This window comes from Pseudophryne corroboree, chromosome 1 (genome assembly GCF_028390025.1).
Source record: "Pseudophryne corroboree isolate aPseCor3 chromosome 1, aPseCor3.hap2, whole genome shotgun sequence".
NCBI classification, from domain to species: domain Eukaryota; kingdom Metazoa; phylum Chordata; class Amphibia; order Anura; family Myobatrachidae; genus Pseudophryne; species Pseudophryne corroboree.
Window position 1 is genome coordinate 1,029,204,942 of NC_086444.1, and position 22,006 is coordinate 1,029,226,947.

At 48.9% G+C, this 22,006-nt stretch overlaps 2 protein-coding genes across 2 annotated transcripts in view; one reads left to right on the forward strand and one right to left on the reverse strand.

Annotated features, from left to right (window-relative positions):
* Positions 1–22,006, reverse strand: part of RWDD4 (RWD domain containing 4) — a 125,901-nt gene that overhangs the window by 80,697 nt on the left and 23,198 nt on the right. The window contains exon 2 of the mRNA XM_063920703.1: positions 6,443–6,523. Coding sequence (XP_063776773.1) covers positions 6,443–6,523 — 81 coding nt within the window. The remainder of the gene's footprint in view (positions 1–6,442; positions 6,524–22,006) is intronic.
* Positions 10,485–22,006, forward strand: part of TRAPPC11 (trafficking protein particle complex subunit 11) — a 153,388-nt gene continuing 141,866 nt past the window's right edge. Inside the window, exon 1 of the mRNA XM_063920701.1 lies at positions 10,485–10,594. The gene's annotated coding sequence lies outside the window, so the exon portion shown is untranslated. The remainder of the gene's footprint in view (positions 10,595–22,006) is intronic.

Consider the following 22,006-nt stretch of genomic DNA (forward strand, 5'->3'; position numbering starts at 1 on the left):
CATCCAGCTCGGCCGGGCACAAAATTCTAACTGAGGTCTGGAGGAGGGTCATAGAGGGAGGAGCCAGTGCACACCAGGTAGTCCTAATGCTTTCTTTAGTTGTGCCCAGTCTCCTGCGGAGCCGCTATTCCCCATGGTCCTTACGGAGTTCCCAGCATCCACTAGGACGTCAGAGAAATTGTATTTTCTCTAACGTCCTAGAGGATGCTGGGACTCCGTAAGGACCATGGGGATTATACCAAAGCTCCCAAACGGGCGGGAGAGTGCGGATGACTCTGCAGCACCGATTGAGCAAACAGGAGGTCCTCCTCAGCCAGGGTATCAAATTTATAGAACTTTGCAAAGGTGTTTGACCCCGACCAAGTAGCTGCTCGGCACAACTGTAATGCAGAGACCCCTCGGGCAGCCGCCCAAGACGATCCCACCTTCCTAGTGGAATGGGCCTTAACCGATTTAGGCAATGGCAATCCTGCTGTAGAATGCGCCTGCTGAATCGTGTTACAGATCCAGCGAGCAATAGTCTGCTTTGAAGCAGGCGCGCCAACTCTGTTGGCTGCATACAGAACAAACAAGGCTTCAGTTTTCCTAACCCTCGCTGTTCTGGCCACATAAATCTTCAAAGCCCTGACCACATCAAGGGACTCGGAATCCTCCAAGTCCCGTGTAGCCACAGGCACGACAATAGATTGATTCATATGAAAAGAAGAGACCACTTTAGGCAGAAATTGAGGACGAGTCCTCAATTCTGCCCTATCCACGTGGAAAACCAGATAGGGGCTTTTATGTGGCAAAGCCGCTAATTCCGAAACACGCCTCGCAGAAGCCAAGGCCAACAACATGACCATTTTCCAAGTGAGATATTTCAACTCCACTGTTGTGAGTGGTTCAAACCAAGGTGACTTGAGGAAACTTAATACCACATTAAGATCCCACGGCGCCACCGGAGGTACAAAAGGAGGCTGAATATGCAGCACCCCCTTCACGAATGTCTGTACTTCAGGAAGAGAAGCCAATTCCTTTTGAAAGAAAATGGATAAGGCCGAAATTTGGACCTTTATGGACCCTAATTTTAGGCCCAAAGTCACTCCTGTTTGCAGGAAGTGAAGCAGACGACCCAAATGGAACTCCTCCGTAGGAGCAGTCCTGGCCTCACACCAAGAAACATATTGTCGCCATATACGGTGATAATGTTTCAATGTCACGTCCTTCCTAGCCTTGATCAGGGTAGGAATGACCTCCTCCGGAATACCTTTTTGTGCTAGGATCCGGCGTTCAACCGCCATGCCGTCACACGCAGCCGCGGTAAGTCTTGGAACAGACAGGGCCCCTGCTGCAGCAGGTCCTGTCTTAGAGGAAGAGGCCACGGATCTTCTGTGAGCAACTCTTGCAGATCCGGATACCAAGTCCTTCGTGGCCAATCTGGAACAATGAGGATTGTTCTTACTCTTCTTAGTCTTATTATTCTCAACACCTTGGGTATGAGAGGTAGAGGAGGGAACACATAGACCGATCTGAACACCCAAGGTGTCACTAGAGCGTCCACCGCTACCGCCTGAGGGTTCCTTGAACTGGCGCAATACCGCTTTAGCTTTTTGTTGAGACGGGACGCCATCATGTCTATCTGAGGCAGTCCCCACCGACCCACGATCTGTGCGAAGACTTCTTGATGAAGTCCCCACTCTCCCGGATGCAGGTCGTGCCTGCTGAGGAAGTCCGCTTCCCAGTTGTCCACCCCCGGGATGAATACAGCTAATAGGGCGCTTACATGGCCTTCCGCCCAGCTAAGAATCCTGGTCGCTTCTGCCATGGCCGCTCTGCTCCTTGTGCCGCCTTGGCGGTTTACATGAGCCACTGCTGTGACACTGTCTGACTGAATCAGAGCCGGTTTGTCCCGAAGCAATGCCTCCGCCTGGCGTAGGGCGTTGTATATGGCCCTCAACTCCAGGACGTTGATGTGGAGACAAGTCTCTAGATTCGACCAGAGACCTTGGAAATTTCTTCCCAGTGTGACTGCTCCCCAACATCGGAGGCTTGCGTCCGTGGTCACCAGGATCCAGTCCTGAATTCCGAACCTGCGGCCTTCTAGGAGGTGAGCACTGTGCAGCCACCACAGGAGAGATACCCTGGCTCTGGGAGACAGGGTGATCCTCTGATGCATTTGTAAATGGGACCCGGACCATTTGTCCAGTAGATCCCATTGAAAGGTCCTCGCATGGAACCTTCCGAAGGGAATGGCCTCGTACGATGCCACCATCTTCCCCAGGACACGCGTGCAGTGATGCACTGAAACCTTTTTTAGCTTTAATAGGTTCCTGACCAGGGCTATGAGCTCCTGAGCCTTTTCCATCGGAAGAAAAAACTTTTTCTGGTCTGTGTCTAGAATCAGACCCAGAAAGGTCAGGCGCGTTGTAGGGACTAGCTGGGACTTCGGTATATTGAGAATCCAGCCGTGCCCCTGCAACATCCTCACCGACAGCGACACGCTGTCCAGCAACTTCTCCCGAGATCTCGCCTTTATGAGGAGATAGTCCAAGTATGGGATAATTGTGACACCCTGCTTGCGCAGGAGCACCATCATTTCCGCCATTACCTTGGTGAAAATTCTCGGGGCTGTGGAAAGCCCAAACGGCAACGTCTGAAATTGGTAATGACAGTCCTGTACTGCAAATCTCAGGAACGCCTGGTGAGGAGGGAAAATCGGAACATGAAGGTATGCATCCTTTATGTCCAGGGACACCATCCAACCCCCCCCCCCCCCCCCCCCCTCCGGGCTGGCGATGACCGCTCTGAGCGATTCCATCTTGAACTTGAACTTTTTCAAGTACAAGTTCAGGGATTTTAGATTCAAAATGGGCCTGACCGAACTGTCCGGTTTCGGGACCACAAACAGGGTTGAGTAATACCCCTTTCCTTGCTGGAGAAGAGGAACTTTGACTATCACCTGTTGAAGATACAATTTTTGAATTGCAGTCAACACTAACTCCCTCTCTGACGGGGAAGCTGGCAGAGCCGATTTGAAAAACCGGCGAGGAGGCACGTCTTCGAATTCCAGCCTGTATCCCTAAGAAACAATCTCTATAGCTCAGGGATCCACCTGTGAGTGAACCCAGACCTGGCTGAAAAATCGAAGATGTGCCCCCACTTGAGCCGACTCCCCCCGGGAAGCCCCAGCGTCATGCGGTGGACTTTGCAGATGTAGGGGAGGACTTCTGCTCCTGGGAACTAGCTGCATGCAGCTTTTTTCCCTTGCCTTTTCCTCTGGCAAGGAAGGACGATCCCCGTACCTTCTTGCTTTTATTGGAACGAAAGGACTGCATTTGATAATGAGGTGCCTTTTTAGTATGCTGCGGGGGGACATAAGGTAAGAAATTCGATTTACCGGAAGTAGCAGTACAGACAAGGTCCGAGAGGCCTTCTCCAAACAACTCCTCCTCCTTGTAAGGCAACGACTCCATATGCCGCTTTGAGTCGGCATCCCCCGTCCACTGTCGGGTCCACATGAGTCGCCTGGCAGAAATAGACATAGCATTTATTCTGGAGCTTAGTAAACAAATGTCTCTTTGAGCATCCCTCATATATAAACAGCATCTTTGATATGATCTAGGGCAGGGATGGGGAATTTTCGGCCCTCCAGCTGTTGTTGAACTACACATACCAGCATGCCTTGCTGCAGTTTTGCTATTTTGCCATGCTAAAACTGTTGCAGGGTATGCTGGAATGTTTAGTTCAACAACAGCTGGAGGGCCGAAGGTTCCCCATCCTTGATCTAGGGTCATTAGAATGGTATCCTTATCTAGGGTGTCAAGTTCCGTAGATAAGGAATCTGTCCATGCTGCGACAGCACTACAAACCCAGGCCGATGCCATAGCCGGTCTAACGATAGTACCGGAATATGTGTAAATGTGCTTCATGGTAACCTCCTGCTTACGATCAGCAGGATCCTTGAGGGAAGCTGTATCCTGAGAAGGCAGTGCCACCTTCTTGGATAAGCGTGTCAGCGCCTTGTCTACCTTCGGCGAAGATTCCCATCGTATCCTGTCCTTTTGTGGAAAGGGATACGCCATAAGAATCCTTTTGGGAACTTGTAGTCTCCTATCTGGAGATTCCCAAGCCTGTTCGCACAAGTCGCTTAGTTCAAATGAGGACGGAAAAGTGACCTCAGGCTTTTTCCCTTTATACATGTGTACCCTCGTGTCAGGGACAGGGGGTTCCTCAGTGATATGCAAAACCTCTTTATGGCAATAATCATGTAACGAATACCTTTCGCCACCTTCGGCTGTAATTTTGCATCTTCATAGTCGACACTAGAGTCAGTCAGTATCTGTGTTGGTATCTGTGTCATCGATCTGGGATATGGTGCGTTTTTGAGACCCCGAAGGTCCTGGTGCCACAGGGACAGGCATGGTCTGACTACCTGACTGATCCCTAGCTTCAGCCTTGTCTAATCGTTTATGCAGTAAATTTACATTTGCATTCAAGACATTCCACATATCCACCCAGTCCGGTGCCGGCGTTGCCGACGGCGACCTGACCATCATGCACTCCCCCTCCTCCTTAGGTGAGCCTTCCTCGTCAAACATGTCGACACACACGTACCGACACACTTCACACACACAGGGAATCTCTTTTCTGAAGACAGGTTCCCCCTGAGGCCCCTTGGAGAGACAGAGAGAGAGAGTATGCCAGCACACACCCCAGCGCTATATAACCCTGGAGAAAAACACAGATTGTTTACCCAGTAGCGCTGCTTAATGTATAAACGCCAATAATGTGCCCCCCCTCTACTTTAAACCCCCCTTTCACCGTGTGTCAAGCAGGGGAGAGTCCGGGGAGCTTCCTCTCAGCGGTGCTGTGGAGAGAAAATGGCGCTGGTGAGTGCTGAGGTAGAAGCCCCGCCCCCTCGGCGGCGGGCTTCTGTCCCGCTCAAACTTACTAAAAAATGGCGGGGGCTCTTTTATATACATGTACAGTGCCCACCTGTACATGTATATAGACTTTTGCCATAGGAGAGGTGTTTTATTGCTGCCCAGGGCGCCCCCCCTGCGCCCTTACAGTGACCGGAGTGTGTGAGGTGTATGGGAGCAATGACGCACAGCTGCGGTGCTGTGCGTTACCTCAGTGAAGCACGAAGGCTTCTGCCGCCTGAGACGTCTTCTGTCTTCATTTCTTCTGGCTCTGTGAGGAGAACGGCGGCGCGGCTCTGGGGTGAACGCCCAGGACGAACCTGTGTTCACTCCCTCTGGAGCTAATGGTGTCCAGTAGCCGAGGAAGCAGAGCCTATCATTTAAGTAGGTCTGCTCCTCTCTCCTCAGTCCCTCGATGCAGGGAGCCTGTTGCCAGCAGTGCTCCCTGAAAAAGAGAAAAAATCCTAACAAAAATGCTTTCTAAGCAGGAAACTCAGGAGAGCTCCCTGCAGTGCACCCATTCTCCTCTGGGCACAGTCTAAAACTGGGGTCTGGAGGAGGGGCATAGAGGGAGGAGCCAGTGCACACCCAGAGTCCAAAGTCTTTCTTAAAGTGCCCATGCCTCCTGCGGGGTGGTCTTCTGTTTGCCGGCGGTCGGGCTCCCGGCGCTCAGTATACCGGCGCCGGGAGCCCGACAGCCGGCATACCGACAATTATTTTCCCTCGTGGGGGTCCACGACCCCCATAGAGGGAGAATAAAATAGTGTGGCGCGCGTAGCGCGCCACCGTGCCCGTAGCGTGGCGAGCGCAGCGAGCCCGCAAGGGGCTCATTTGCGCTCGCCAAGCTGTCGGTAAGCCGGCGGTCGGGCTCCCGGCGCCGGGATGCTGGTCGCCAGGAGCCCGACCGCCGGCCAGCCGTAGTGAACCCCTCCTGCGGAGCCCGTCTATTCCCCATGGTCCTTACGGAGTCCCAGCATCCTCTAGGACGTTAGAGAAACAGTTTTGAAAAAAATAATTTGGGAGGGAAAGCCAACCTCTTAAAACTATTTCCAAAATAGCTATCAGTAATGTAGAAATAAATGTAACTAATGCAAAATAAAATATACCAATTCTATACAGTATGTGGGCCTTTGATAGCGCAGCCTTGTTAGACTGCTTTTTTTTAGTGAAGAACTATACTTCTATTTACATTACTCACTGTGGCATGGTATCCATAAGGGGATCCGGTCTCTAGGTCGACAGGTCAAAAGGTCGACATGAGTTTTTCACAATTTTTTTTTACTTTTTCTTGCTTAACGATCCACGTGAACTACAATTGGGAATAGTAACCTGCAAGGGGACACGGTGCACTAATTGGGGTTCCCGGTCACTGTACGGAGAAAATGACACCTAAAAAAAACAAAACTGATGTCGACCTTTTGACCTGTCGACCTACACCGTGTCAACCTAGAGACCTGGTCGACCTAGTTACTGTCGACCTTGCATAACACACCCATCCATAAGATAATGATTACAGGGAACTTGGGTCATTTACTTGCCCGATACTGGAAAACGGAAGGCCCAAGCTCTTTAAAGCAATCATCGCCTTCATAAATAGACCGAAGAGCTTCTAGCTCCATCTGGAAAATTAATGGAAAAAAAAATAACCAAAAGTTAAAATCCAGTGTACTATAACATTTTTAAGATTATTTATTAACAGTTTCTTATATAGTGCAGCGAATTCCGTTGCACTATATAAGTTAGAAACAACAATGATAAAACAAAACTGGGTAATAACAAACAGTCATAGAGGCAGGAAGGCCCTGCTCGCAAGCTTACAATCTATAGGGAAATAGCATCTATCTTTGTGTGTTAATGCCTATCTATTGCATAATTGTTCACCATATTGCAAAGATTGTTGGTAGTCTGTATGATATGGTCACTCATCAATGATGAACCCGGGGTCAGGAGGAAGAGTAAGTAAAGAAAGAGAAAATATGTAAGGATATGTGTGGACTGTACAGTGGTGATGTAACTGGATAGGAAAGCTTATGAAAGGTTATGTGAGCGGTTCTGGAATTTGATACGCTTGCCTGAAGAGGTGAGTTTCAGGAAAAGCTTGAAGGTTTGGAGACTAGAGGAGAGTCTTACTGTGCATGGAGGACATTCCACAGAGGGGGTGCAGCCCAAAGAAAGTCCTGCAATCATGATTGGGAAAAAATAATTAGTGTGGATGAGAGACGTAGATCTTGTGAAGAGCAAAGAATTCGGGTTGGGATATATTTTGAGATAAGCGAAGAGATGTACATTGGCGTAGTTTGGTTAATGGCCTTGTGTGAGTAAAAGTATTCTATATTGAATACAGTAGAATACAGTTAACCAATTGGGGGAGTGACAGAGTGGATCTGCAGACGATGATGGTCTAGCAAGGAAAATTAGCCTTGCAGCAGCATTCAGAATGGATTGTAGTGGTGAGAATATCTTTTTGCTAAGACCCATAAGACGACTATTGCAATAATCAATGCAGGAAATAATGAGAGCATGGATGAGAGTTTTTGCAGTGTTTTATGTAAGGTTTGGTCATATTTTGGATATGTTTTTTTTAGAGGCATGTAACATGATTTTGAGACAGTGAATGTGGGGAACAAAGGACAGTTCAGAGTCAAGAATGACACCTAGGAAGCAAGCTTGTGGAGCAGGATTGATTGTCGAGTTCTCAACAGTGATAAAGATATCAGGTTGGTAACTACTATTGGCCGGTGGAAATATAAGTAACTCTGTTTTGGAAATATTAAAGTTTGAGGTGGCGAGATGACTTCCAAGATGAAACAGCAGAAAGGTATTCAGTGACACGACCCAATACAGATGGTGACAAATCTGGGGAGGATAAGTAAATTTGAGTATAATCCTCATACAGATGATACTGAAATCCAAAAGAGCTGATTAGTTTGCCAAGAGATGTGGTATAGATAGAGAAAAGCAGAGGACCTAAGACTGAGCCTTGCAGTACTCTAACTCAGAGGTTCCCAAAATGTGTGCCGTGGCTCCCTGGGGTGCTTCGGGACACTTGCATGGGTGCCCTGGGTTGGTGGTCCAGGACCAATTTAAATTATTCATGGTCAATATAATAGGCAAAACCAGTGCTGGTGGCTGCCAGTCGTAAAATATGTGGCCAAACAGAAGCAAATCTTGTCCCTCATCACACAACTGACCCTAAGGATGACATATAAACGCGATCTACTTAATGTAATATTTCTTTCTAGATTTCTCAATAAGAAATTTTTGGCCTAGGGGGGCAGTGAAAAAAATTCTGATATTCTAGGGCGCCGTGATTCAAAAAAGTTTGGAAACCACTGCTCTGATAGATGCAACGAGGAGGAGGTGGATTCAGAGAAGCAGACACTGAAAAAGTGATTAGAGATCGCAAGACAGGGACTTCTTTCCTCAACGTGCCTTTCCTTTTCTTACTTACACAATCTTATACTCCTTAGTCCCTTTGATGGCACCTAAGCCCTGGTTTTCTATACCTGTCCTATATTGTCTTGAACTGTAAGTGCTGTTTTCTTGTTTGCTCATTTGATTATGTACTGTGTAATGGGCGCTGCGGATCCTTTGTGGCGCCATATAAATAAAGGATAATAATAATAATAATTATTATTATTATTAGTAGGATAGGAACCAAGATAGGGCTGTGTCTTGAAGACCTAGGGATTGTAGTGTTTTATTGAGAAGAGAGTAGTCAACAGTGTCAAAAGCAGCAGAGAGATCTAGAACAGGGGTGGGGAACCTTTGGCGCTCCAGCTGTTGTTGAACTACACATACCAGCATGCCTTTCTACAGTTTTGCTATTTGGCCATGCTAAAACTGTTGCAGGGCATGCTGGGATGTGTAGTTCAACAACAGCTGGATGGCCGCAGGTTCCCCACCCCTGATCTAGAAGAATAAGTGAGTAATGGCCTTTAGATTTCACGGCTTACAGTCATTAGGTCAACCACTATTGGTCGACATGCACTAGGTCGACATGCATTTTTTTATTTTTTTAAACCTTTTCATACTTTACAATCCACGTGGACTACAACTGGGAACGGTAGCCTGTGCCAAGCGCAGCGGTAGCGGAGCGAGGCACCTTGCCCGAAAGCATGGCTTTACGGAGAAAACTTCACCAAAAAAAGTTGGTTTTTTTTTAAAAGTCAACCTTTTTCCATGTCGACATTGTTCATGTCGACCTAATGACCCTGTCGACCTGGTGCATGTCAACCAATAGTGGTCGACCTAATAACCCATACCCGATTTCACAGTGACCAGATCATTCACTACTTTAGCAAGTGCTGTCTCTGTGGATTGTTGGGAATGAAAGCCTGACTGAAGTGGGTCCAATAAGTTGAGTGAGTTTTTTTCAGAATGGGAGTAATCACTGCAAGCTTGAATAGTGAAGGAATGATAGAGAGAGAGAGAGAGAGAGAGAGAGAGAGAGAGAGAGAGAGAGAGATATTAATGAAGTTAAGGTTGGAATGAGGTCAGGAGACAGATTTACTTATTTGTGAGGGTATAGGATCAAGAAGAGAGGTAGTTGAGTAGCGAAATGATACTTGATTTTCATCAAATAAATAGAAGGTGCAGAGGGGTCAGGGAGGGAATTGAGCAGGTCACTGGCTGAGGAAGAGCATACCATTTCATCTCGGATCTTATCAATCTTGTCCTTGAAGTAGGAAGAAAGAGCTTGCGTCTTGATAGTTGCTGATGGGTTAGGCGAGGGAGGGTTCAGAAGTGATTAACATGTATTAAAAAGTAATTTGGGGTTAGAGACTTGAGCAGAGATGAGAGTTTGGAAATATGTTTGTTTGGCAGTGTCCAGGGCATTACGATAAGAGTGGTAGACAGTCTTACTGTATATGTGAGAAAGTCACAAAGCTTTACACCACTGACGTTCAACTTTACGTGAGAGTTCTTGTAGGGGTCTTGTTAATTTAGAGTGCTACAGTTGACATCTAGGGGGTAATTCTGAGTTGATCGCAGCAGGAACTTTTGGGGTAATTCCAAGTTGATCGCAGTAGGAAATTTTTTAGCAGTTGGGCAAAACCATGTGCACTGCAGGGGAGGCAGATATAACATGTGCAGAGAGAGATAGATATGGGCGGGGTGAGTTCAATCTGCAATCTAAATTGCAGTATAAAAATAAAGCAGCCAGTATTTACCCTGCACAGAAACAAAATAACCCACCCAAATCTAACTCTCTCTGCAAATGTGATATCTGCCTCCCCTGCAGTGCACATGGTTTTGCCCAACTGCTATAAAATTTCCTGCTGCGATCAACTTGGAATTACCCCCTTTGTTAGCAGTTGGCCAAAACCATGTGCACTGCAGGGAAGGCAGATATAACATGTGCAGAGAGAGTTAGATTTGGGTGGGTTATATTGTTTCTGTGCAGGGTAAATACTGGCTGCTTTATTTTTACACTGCAATTTAGATTTCAGATTGAACACACCCCACCCAAATCTATCTCTCTCTGCACATGTTATATCTGCCCCCTGCAGTGCACATGGTTTTGCCCAACTGCTAACACAGTTCCTGCTGCGATCAACTCAGAATTACTCCCCTAAGCCTACATGAAGTGTGATGGGTAGCTGGAGCCACTTCATCAAGGGCTATTTCTAGAGTCTGGTTCAGGTGTGATACAGCCATCTCAGGAGGAGAAGTGAATGCAGAAACAGGTAAGAGCAGTAGTTGCAGAGAGGTGGAAAGTTCTTGAAAATTGTGTTAATATTTATATGGGTTTGAGAAGGATTGGAGGACTTCAGTGACAATGAGTTTCAAGTAATGGAGGAGAGCATGCAGGTGATAAGGTTGTGATCTGGGAGAGGGAAAGGAGTGTTTGTGAACTGAGAAACAGAGCACAGTCTGGTGAATACAAGATCAAGGCAGTGGCCCTCCTGATCACTAGAGGAGTCTGTCAATTGGGAGGCTGAGAGGAGGTTAGAGAGACCAGTTTGAAGGCATGAGCAGCAGATTTTGGACTATCAATAGCAATATTGAAATCACCCATGATGTGGATTTGTTTTCCCTTTTCTCTTACGTCCTAGAGAATGCTGGGGACTCCGTAAGGACCATGGGGTATAGACGGGCTCCGCAGGAGACATGGGCACCATAAAGAACTTTAGAATGGTGTGCACTGGCTCCTCCCTCCATGCCCCTCCTCAAGACCTCAGTTAGATCCTGTGCCCAGAGGAGATTGGGTGCATTACAGGGGAGCTCTCCAGAGTTTCTCTGATTAAAAGAATTTTGTTAGGTTTTTTGTTTTCAGGGAGCCCTGCTGGCAACAGGCTCCCTGCGTCATGGGACTGAGGAGTGAGAAGCCGACCTACTTAAGTGATAGGCTCTGCTTCTTAGGCTACTGGACACCATTAGCTCCAGAGGGATCGGGTCGCCGGTCTCACCCTAGCCGTTCGTCCCAGAGCCGCGCCGCCGTCCTCCTTGCAGAGCCGGAAGATAGAAGCCGGGTGAGTATTAGAAGACAGAAGACATCACAGGCGGCAGAAGACTTCAGATCTTCACTGCGGTAACGCTGCGCGCCATTGCTCCCACACAAACACACACTGAGGCACGGATGGGTGCAGGGCGCAGGGGGGGGGGCGACCTGGGCAGCAATATAAAACCTCTAGGCTGGCATTTTAATATATATGGGCTGCGGAGGCAATATATATACAAATCCCCCGCCAGTATTGTATTTTTGAGCGGGACCGAAGCCCGCCGCTGAGGGGGCAGAGCTTGATTCCACAGCACTGACCAGCGCCATTTTCTCCACAGCACACTGTGGCTCCCCGGACTCTCCCCTGCTGAACACGGTGACAGAGGGCTTAAAAAGAGGGGGGGGGCACTTAATTTAAAGAGGGGGGGGGGCACTTAATTTGGCAGTGAGTGTATATTGAATAATATTAAAGCGATGTGGGTCTGGGAAATTGTTTTCCAGGGTCATTGGCGCTGGGTGTGTGCTGGCATACTCTCTCTCTCTGTCTCTCCAAAGGGCCTTATTGGGGGACTGTCTCCAGATTAGATATTTCCCTGAGTGTGTGGGGGTGTCGGTACGCGTGTGTCGGCATGCCTGAAGCGGAAGGCTCTTCTAGGGAGGAGGTGGGGCAAATGAGTGTGGTGTCTCAGTCTGCAACGCCGACACCTGATTGGTTGGATATGTGGAATGTTTTAAATGCAAATGTGAATTTATTACATAAGAGATTGGACAAAGCGGAGTCCAGGGAAAATGCAAGGAGTCAATCCTTGCCTTTTACTATATCACAGGGCCCTTCTGGGTCTCAGAAGCGCCCACTATCCCAAGTAGCAGACACCGATACCGACATGGATTCTGACTCCAGTGTCGACTACGAGGATGCAAGATTGCAGCCAAAGTTGGCAAAAAGTATTCATTATATGATTATTGCAATAAAAGATGTGCTGCATATCACTGATGACCCCTCTGTCCCTGACACGAGGGTCCACATGTTTAAAGAAAAGAAACCTGAGGTTACTTCCCCCCTTCTCATGAGCTAAATGAGTTGTTTGAAAGGGCTTGGGAAACTCCAGACAAGAAATTGCAGATTCCCAAGAGGATTCTTATGGCGTATCCTTTCCCGGCTAAGGACATTATACGGTGGTAATCCTCCCCCAGGGTGGACAAGGCGTTAACGCGCTTATCTAAAAAGGTAGCGCTGCCGTCTCAAGATACCGCAGCCCTCAAGGATCCTGCTGATCGCAGACAGGAGACTACCTTGAAGTCGATTTATACACATACTGGTACCTTGCTCAGACCGGCGATAGCGTCGGCTTGGGTTTGTAGCGCTGTAGCAGCTTGGACAGATACCTTGTCTGCTGACATTGATACCCTGGATAAGGATACCATTTTATTGACCTTGGGTCATATTAAAGATGCTGTACTATATATGAGAGATGCTCAGAGAGAGACGTTGGCCTACTGGGTTCAAGAGCCAACACCATGGCGATTTCTGCTAGGCGAGCCCTGTGGACCCGCCAATGGACGGTTGATGCCGACTCAAAGAGGCATATGGAGGTTTTGCCTTACAAAGGTGAGGACTTATTTGGGGAAGGTCTCACGGATCTGGTTTCCACAGCTACTGCAAGTAAATCTACTTTTTTACCTTATGTTTCCTCACAGCCAAAGAAAACGTCACATTATCAGATGCAGTCCTTTCGGTCGCATAAGTCCAAAAGAGGTCGGGGATCTTCCTTTCTTGCCAGAGGTAAGGGCAGAGGGAAAAAGCTGCCAGCTACAGCTAGTTCCCAGGAACAGAAGTCCTCCCCGGCTTCTACTAAATCCACCGCATGACGCTGGGTCTCCGCTGAGGGAGTCCGCCCCAGTGGGGGCACGTCTTCGACTTTTCAGCCACGTCTGGGTTCAATCACAGGTGGATTCCTCCTGGGCAATAGAAATTGTATCCCAGGGTTACAAGCTGGAATTCGAAGATGTGCCTCCTCGCCGGTTTTTCAAATCGGCCCTACCAGCTTCTTCCCCAGAGAGGGAAGTAGTTTTAGATGCAATTCAAAAACTGTGTCAACAAGTGGTGGTCAAAGTTCCCCTGATTCAACAGGGGACGGGGTTCTACTCATCCCTGTTTGTGGTCCCGAAACCGGACGGTTCAGTCAGACCCATTTTAAATCTAAAATCCCTAAACCTGTACTTGAGAAAGTTCAATTCAAGGTGGAATCGCTCCGGGCTGTGATCTCCAGTTAGTAAGGTATTCCAGAGGAAGTCATCCCTACTCTGATAAAGGCTAGGAAGGAGGTGACGGCAAAACATTATCACCGTATCTGGAGGAAGTATGTTTCTTGGTGTGAAGCCAAGAATGCTCCTACGGAAGATTTCCATTTGGCCCGTTTTCTCCACTTTCTACAGACAGGATTGGATATGGGCCTAAAATTAGGCTCCATTAAGGTACAGATTTCGGCCCTATTTTCTTTCAGAAGGAATTGGCTTCTCTCCCAGAAGTCCAGACTTTTGTAAAGGGAGTGCTGCACATCCAGCCTCCTTTTGTGCCCCCAGTGGCACCTTGGGACCTTAACGTGGTGTTACGGTTCCTGAAGTCTCACTGGTTTGAACCTCTTCAAACGGTTGAATTGAAATTTCTCACTTGGAAGGTGGTCATGTTGTTGGCTTTGGCACCTGCAAGGCGGGTGTCCGAATTGGCGGCCTTGTCTCACAAGAGCCCCTATTTGACCTTCCATGTGGATAGAGCAGAGTTGAGGACTCGTCCTCAATTTTTGCCTAAGGTGGTTTCTTCATTTCATATGAACCAACCTATTGTGGTGCCTGTGGCTACGAGTGACTTGGAGGACTCCAAGTCCCTGGACGTAGTCAGGGCCTTAAAAATTTACGTAGCTAGGACGGCTAGGGTTAGGAAAACAGAGGCTCTGTTTGTCCTGTATGCAGCCAACAAAGTTGGCGCTCCTGCTTCGAAGCAGACTATTGCTCGCTGGATCTGTAACACGATTCAGCAGGCTCATTCTACGGCAGGATTGCCGTTAACAAATTCGGTAAAGGCACATTCCACTAGGAAGGTGGCCTCTTTTTGGGCGGCTGCCTGAGGCGTCTCGGCTTTACAACTTTGCCGAGCTGCTACCTGGTCAGGTTCAAACACTTTTGCAAAGTTCTATAAGTTTGATACCCTGGCTGATGAGGACCTTGCGTTTGCTCAGTCGGTGCTGCAGAGTCGTCCGCACTCTCCCGCCCGGTCTGGAGCTTTGGTATAAACCCCATGGTCCTAACGGAGTCCCCAGCATCCTCTAGGACGTAAGAGAAAATAAGATTTTAAACCTACCGGTAAATCTTTTTCTCCTAGTCCGTAGAGGATGCTGGGCGCCCGTCCCAGTGCGGACAAAATCTGCAAGGCTTGTATATAGTTGTTGCTTACATAAGGGTTATATTACAGTTGAGATCAGTCATTAGCTGATACTGTTTTGTTCATACTGTTAACTGGTTGCGTATATTCCAGGTTGTACGGTGTGGATGGTGTGGGCTGGTATGAATCTTGCCCTTAGATTAACAAAATAAGATTTTACTCACCGGTAAATCTATTTCTCGTAGTCCGTAGTGGATGCTGGGGACTCCGTAAGGACCATGGGGAATAGCGGCTCCGCAGGAGACTGGGCACAGCTAAGAAAGATTTAGGACTACCTGGTGTGCACTGGCTCCTCCCACTATGACCCTCCTCCAGACTTCAGTAAGGATACTGTGCCCAGAAGAGCTGACACAATAAGGAAGGATTTTGAATCCCGGGTAAGACTCATACCAGCCACACCAATCACACCGTATAACTCGTGATAATATACCCAGTTAACAGTATGAACACAACAGAGCCTCTCAAAAGATGGCTCAACAATAACCCTTGTAGTTAACAATAACTATATACAAGTATTGCAGACAGTCCGCACTTGGGACGGGCGCCCAGCATCCACTACGGACTATGAGAAATAGATTTACCGGTGAGTAAAATCTTATTTTCTCTGACGTCCTAGTGGATGCTGGGGACTCCGTAAGGACCATGGGGATTATACCAAAGCTCCCAAACGGGCGGGAGAGTGCGGATGACTCTGCAGCACCGAATGAGAGAACTCAAGGTCCTCCTCAGCCAGGGTATCAAATTTGTAGAATTTTGCAAACGTGTTTGCCCCTGACCAAGTAGCAGCTCGGCAAAGTTGTAAAGCCGAGACCCCTCGGGCAGCCGCCCAAGAAGAGCCCACTTTCCTCGTGGAATGGGCTTTTACAGATTTAGGCTGCGGCAGGCCAGCCACAGAATGCGCAAGCTGAATTGTGCTACAAATCCAGCGAGCAATAGTCTGCTTAGAAGCAGGAGCACCCATCTTGTTTGGTGCATACAGGATATAGAGCGAGTCAGTCTTCCTGACTCCAGCCGTCCTGGAAACATAAATTTTCAAGGCCCTGACTACGTCCAGCAACTTGGAGTCCTCCAAGTCCCTAGTAGCCGCAGGCACCACGATAGGTTGGTTCAAGTGAAAAGCGGATACCACCTTAGGAAGAAACTGGGGACGAGTCCTCAATTCTGCCCTATCCATATGGAAAATCAAATAGGGGCTTTTACATGACAAAGCCGCCAATTTTGACACACGCCTTGCCGAAGCCAAGGCCAAAAGCATGACCACTTTCCACGTGAGATATTTTAAATCCACGGTTTCGAGTGGCTCAAACCAATGTGACTTTAGGAAACCCAACACCACGTTGAGGTCCCACGGTGCCACTGGAGGCACAAAAGGAGGCTGAATATGCAGCACTCCCTTGACAAATGTCTGAACTTCAGGCAGTGAAGCCAGTTCTTTTTGGAAGAAAATCGACAGAGCCGAAATCTGGACCTTAATGGAACCCAGTTTTAGGCCCATAGTCACCCCTGACTGTAGGAAGTGCAGAAATCGACCTAGCTGGAATTCCTCAGTTGGGGCCTTCCTGGCCTCACACCACGCAACATATTTTCGCCATATGCGGTGATAATGTTGTACGGTTACATCTTTTCTAGCTTCAATAAGCGTAGGAATGACTTCCTCCGGAATACCCTTTTCTTTTAGAATCCGGTGTTCAACCGCCATGCCGTTAAACGCAGCCGCGGTAAGTCTTAGAACAGACAGGGCCCCTGCAGCAGCAGGTCCTGTCTGAGCGGCAGAGGCCATGGGTCCTCTGAGATTAATTCTTGAAGTTCCGGGTACCAAGACCTTCTTGGCCAATCTGGAACAATGAGAATAGTTCTTACTCCTCTTTTCTTTATTATCCTCAGTACCTTGGGTATGAGAGGAAGAGGAGGGAACACAGAAACCGACCGGTACACCCACGGTGTCACTAGAGCGTCCACAGCTATCGCCTGAGGGTCTCTTGACCTGGCGCAATATTTTTCTAGCTTTTTGTTTAAGCGGGACGCCATCATGTCCACCTGTAGCTTTTCCCAACGGTTTACAATCAGTTGGAAGACTTCTGGATGAAGTCCCCACTCTCCCGGGTGGAGGTCGTGCCTGCTGAGGAAGTCTGCTTCCCAGTTGTCCACTCCCGGAATGAACACTGCTGACAGTGCTAACACGTGATTTTCCGCCCATCGGAGAATCCTTGTGGCTTCTGCCATCGCTGTCCTGCTTCTTGTGCCGCCCTGTCGATTTACATGGGCGACTGCCGTGATGTTGTCTGACTGGATCAGAACCGGCTGGTTTTGAAGCAGGGGCTTTCCTTGACTTAGGGCATTGTAAATGGCCCTCAGTTCCAGAACATTTATGTGTAGGGAAGTCTACTGACTTGACCAAAGTCCTTGGAAGTTTCTTCCCCGTGTGACTGCACCCCAGCCCCGAAGGCTGGCATCCGTGGTCACCAGGACCCAGTCCTGTATGCCGAATCTGCGGCCCTCTCTGAGATGAGCACTCTGCAGCCACCACAGCAGAGACACCCTGGTCCTTGGAGACAGGGTTATCAACCGATGCATTTGAAGATGCGATCCGGACCATTGGTCCAACAGGTCCCACTGAAAGGTTCTGGCATGGAACCTGCCGAATGGAATCGCTTCGTAGGAAGCTACCATCTTTCCCAGGACTCGCGTGCAATGATGCACCGACACCTGTTTTGGTTTCAGGAGGCCTCTCACTAGAGATGACAGCTCCTTGGCTTTCTCCTCTGGGAGAAAATAAGAATTTACTCACCGGTAATTCTATTTCTCATAGTCCGAAGTGGATGCTGGGGACTCCGTAAGGACCATGGGGATTAGCGGCTCCGCAGGAGACTGGGCACAACTATAAAGAAAGCTTTTAGACTACTGGTGTGCACTGGCTCCTCCCACTAAGACCCTCCTCCAGATCTCAGTTAGGATACTGTGCCCGGAAGAGCTGACACAATTAGGAAGGATTTTGAATCCCGGGTAAGACTCATACCAGCCACACCAATCACACCGTATAACTCGTGATACAATACCCAGTTAACAGCATGATAACAACTGAGCCTCTCAACAGATAGCTCAACAATAACCCTTTAGTTAAGCAATAACTATATACAAGTATTGCAGACAATCCGCACTTGGGATGGGCGCCCAGCATCCACTACGGACTATGAGAAATAGAATTACCGGTGAGTAAATTCTTATTTTCTCTAACGTCCTAAGTGGATGCTGGGGACTACGTAAGGACCATGGGGATTATACCAAAGCTCCCAAACGGGCGGGAGAGTGCGGATGACTCTGCAGCACCGAATGAGAGAACTCAAGGTCCTCCTCAGCCAGGGTATCAAATTTGTAGAATTTAGCAAACGTGTTTGCCCCTGACCAAGTAGCAGCTCGGCAAAGTTGAAGAGCCGAGACCCCTCGGGCAGCCTCCCAAGAAGAGCCCACTTTTCTCGTGGAATGGGCTTTTACTGATTTAGGATGCGGCAGTCCAGCCGCAGAATGTGCAAGCTGAATCGTACTACAGATCCAGCGAGCAATAGTCTGCTTAGAAGCAGGTGCACCCAACTTGTTGGGCGCATACAGGATAAAAAGCGAGTCAGTCTTCCTGACTCCAGCTGTCCTGGAAACATAAATTTTTAGGGCCCTGACTACATCCAACAACTTGGAAGCCTCCAAGTCATTCGTAGCCGCAGGCACCACGATAGGTTGGTTCAGATGAAAAGCTGATACCACTTTGGGGAGAAACTGGGGACGAGTCCTCAATTCTGCCCTATCCATATGGAAAATCAGATAAGGGCTTTTACATGACAAAGCCGCCAATTCTGAAACACGCCTGGCCGAAGCCAAGGCCAACAACATGACCACTTTCCACGTGAGATATTTTAAATCCACGGTTTTCAGTGGCTCAAACCAATGTGACTTTAGGAAATCCAACACCACGTTGAGATCCCAAGGTGCCACTGGAGGCACAAAAGGGGGCTGAATATGCAGCACTCCCTTAACAAAAGTCTGAACTTCAGGTAGTGAAGCCAATTCTCTCTGGAAGAAGATCGATAGAGCCGAAATCTGGACCTTAATGGAACCCAATTTAAGGCCCATAGTCACCCCTGACTGTAGGAAGTGCAGGAACCGGCCCAGCTGAAATTCTTCCGTTGGGGCCTTCCTGGCCTCACACCACGCAACATATTTTCGCCATATGCGGTGATAATGGTTCGCGGTTACTTCTTTCCTAGCTTTTATCAGCGTAGGAATGACTTCCTCCGGAATGCCCTTTTCCTTCAGGATCCGGTGTTCAACCGCCATGCCGTCAAACGCAGCCGCGGTAAGTCTTGGAACAGACAGGGCCCCTGCTGCAGCAGGTCCTGTCTGAGCGGTAGAGGCCATTGGTCCTCTGACATCATTTCTTGAAGTTCCGGATACCACGCTCTTCTTGGCCAATCCGGAACAATGAGTATAGTTCTTACTCCTCTTCTCCTTATTATCCTCAGTACCTTTGGTATGAGAGGAAGAGGAGGGAACACATAAACCGATCGGTACACCCACGGTGTTACCAGAGCGTCCACAGCTATCGCCTGCGGGTCTCTTGACCTGGCGCAATATTTTTCTAGCTTTTTGTTTAGGCAGGACGCCATCATGTCCACCTGTGGTTTTTCCCACTGGTTTACAATCATTTGAAAGACTTCTGGATGAAGTCCCCACTCTCCCGGGTGGAGGTCGTGCCTGCTGAGGAAGTCTGCTTCCCAGTTGTCCACTCCCGGAATGAACACTGCTGACAGTGCTAACACGTGATTTTCCGCCCATCGGAGAATCCTTGTGGCTTCTGCCATCGCCGTCCTGCTTCTCGTGCCGCCCTGTCGATTTACATGGGCGACTGCCGTGATGTTGTCTGACTGGATCAGTACCGGCTGGTTTTGAAGCAGGGGTTTTGCCTGACTTAGGGCATTGTAAATGGCCCTTAGTTCCAGAATATTTATGTGCAGGGAAGTCTCCTGACTTGACCATAGTCCTTGGAAGTTTCTTCCCTGTGTGACTGCTCCCCAGCCTCGAAGGCTGGCATCCGTGGTCACCAGGACCCAGTCCTGTATGCCGAATCTGCGGCCCTCTTGAAGATGAGCACTCTGCAGCCACCACAGCAGAGACACCCTTGTCCTTGGAGACAGGGTTATCAGACGATGCATCTGAAGATGCGATCCGGACCACTTGTCCAACAGGTCCCACTGAAAGGTTCTTGCATGAAACCTGCCGAATGGAATCGCTTCGTAGGAAGCTACCATTTTTCCCAGGATCCGCGTGCAGTTATGCACAGACACCTGTTTTGGTTTTAGGAGGCCTCTGACTAGAGATGACAGCTCCTTGGCCTTCTCCTCCGGGAGAAACACTTTTCTCTGTTCTGTGTCCAGAACCATCCCTAGGAACAGCAGGCGTGTCGTAGGGACCAGCTGTGACTTTGGAATGTTTAGAATCCAGCCGTGCTGTTGTAGCACTTCCCGAGATAGTGCTACCCCTACCAACAACTGCTCTCTGGACCTCGCCTTTATCAGGAGATCGTCCAAGTACGGGATAATTAAAACTCCCTTTTTCCGAAGGAGTATCATCATTTCGCCCATTACCTTGGTAAATACCCTCGGTGCCGTGGACAGGCCGAACGGCAACGTCTGGAATTGGTAATGACAATCCTGTACCACAAATCTGAGGTACTCCTGGTGAGGATGGTAAATGGGGACATGCAGGTAAGCATCCTTGAAGTCTAGAGCAGTGATCGCGCTAATCCCCAAAAAAAGTGGGTCCCAGGGACCCCTCACTTTCAAAAATTGGGGTCCTACCGGTCCTTTTCTGGGTCCCATCGAAATGAAGGTTCTTATTAATCTTAATCTTATTTGGACACTACAAAAGTGTTGCAAGGTGGGGGGATGGGGTGACAATGCTGCTGGGCTATGTAGCATGCAGGACACCCTGCACCAGAGCTGTATCTAGACATTTTGGTGCCCTTAGGCAGAAAGTGAATTGGTGCTCCACCTCACTAGATCGTAAAGCACAGGCAGTGCGCGCCTAAGGCGCGCCGCAAAATTTGAGGGGCGTGGCTTCATGGGGAAGGGGCGTGACCACATAATAGTGCAAATTCACATTACATCACAGTAGTGCCGCTTATACAGATTGCACCAGGTAGAACCTCCTATACACACTGCGCCAGGTAGAGCACGTTATACGTATTGCACCAGGTAGAGCTCGCTATACACTTTGCTCCAAGTAGAGCACATTATACACATTGCACCAGGTAGAGCCCTTTATACACATTGCGCCAGGCAGAGCCCGTTATACACATTACGCCAGGTAGAGCACTTTATACACATTGTGCACGTTAGAGTGCATTATTATACACATTGCACCCAGTAGAGCACGTTATATACATTGCACCAGGTAGAGCACGTTATATACATTGCACCAGGTAGAGCACGTTATATACATTGCACCAGGTAGAACACGTTACACATTGTGCCAGGCAGAGCACGTTACACACATTGCGCCAGGCAGAGCAAGTTATACACAGTGCGCCAGGCAGAGCAAGTTATACACATTGCGCCAGGTAGAGCGCCGAGACACATTGCACCAGGTAGAGCGCCGAGACACATTGCACCAGATAAAGCGCCGAGACACATTGCACCAGATAAAGCGCCGAGACACATTGCACCAGGTAGAGCGCCGAGACACATTGCACCAGGTAGAGCGCCGAGACACATTGCACCAGGTAGAGCGCCGAGACACATTGCACCAGGTAGAGCGCCGAGACACATTGCACCAGGTAGAGCGCCGAGACACATTGCACCAGGTAGAGCGCCGAGACACATTGCACCAGATAGAGCGCCGAGACACATTGCACCAGATAGAGCGCCGAGACACATTGCACCAGATAGAGCGCCGAGACACATTGCACCAGGTAGAGCGCCGAGACAGTGCATCATACCCCAGGCACACACACAGCAGCTACCCACCACACACACACACAGCATCTGCCCACCATATACGCCGGACGCGCACACACACACACACAGCATCTGTCCACCTTATACCCCGGACGCACACACAGCATCTGCCCACCTTATACCCCGGACGCACACACAGCATCTGCCCACCTTATACTCCGGACGCACACACAGCATCTGCCCACCTTATACTCCGGACGCGCACACACACACA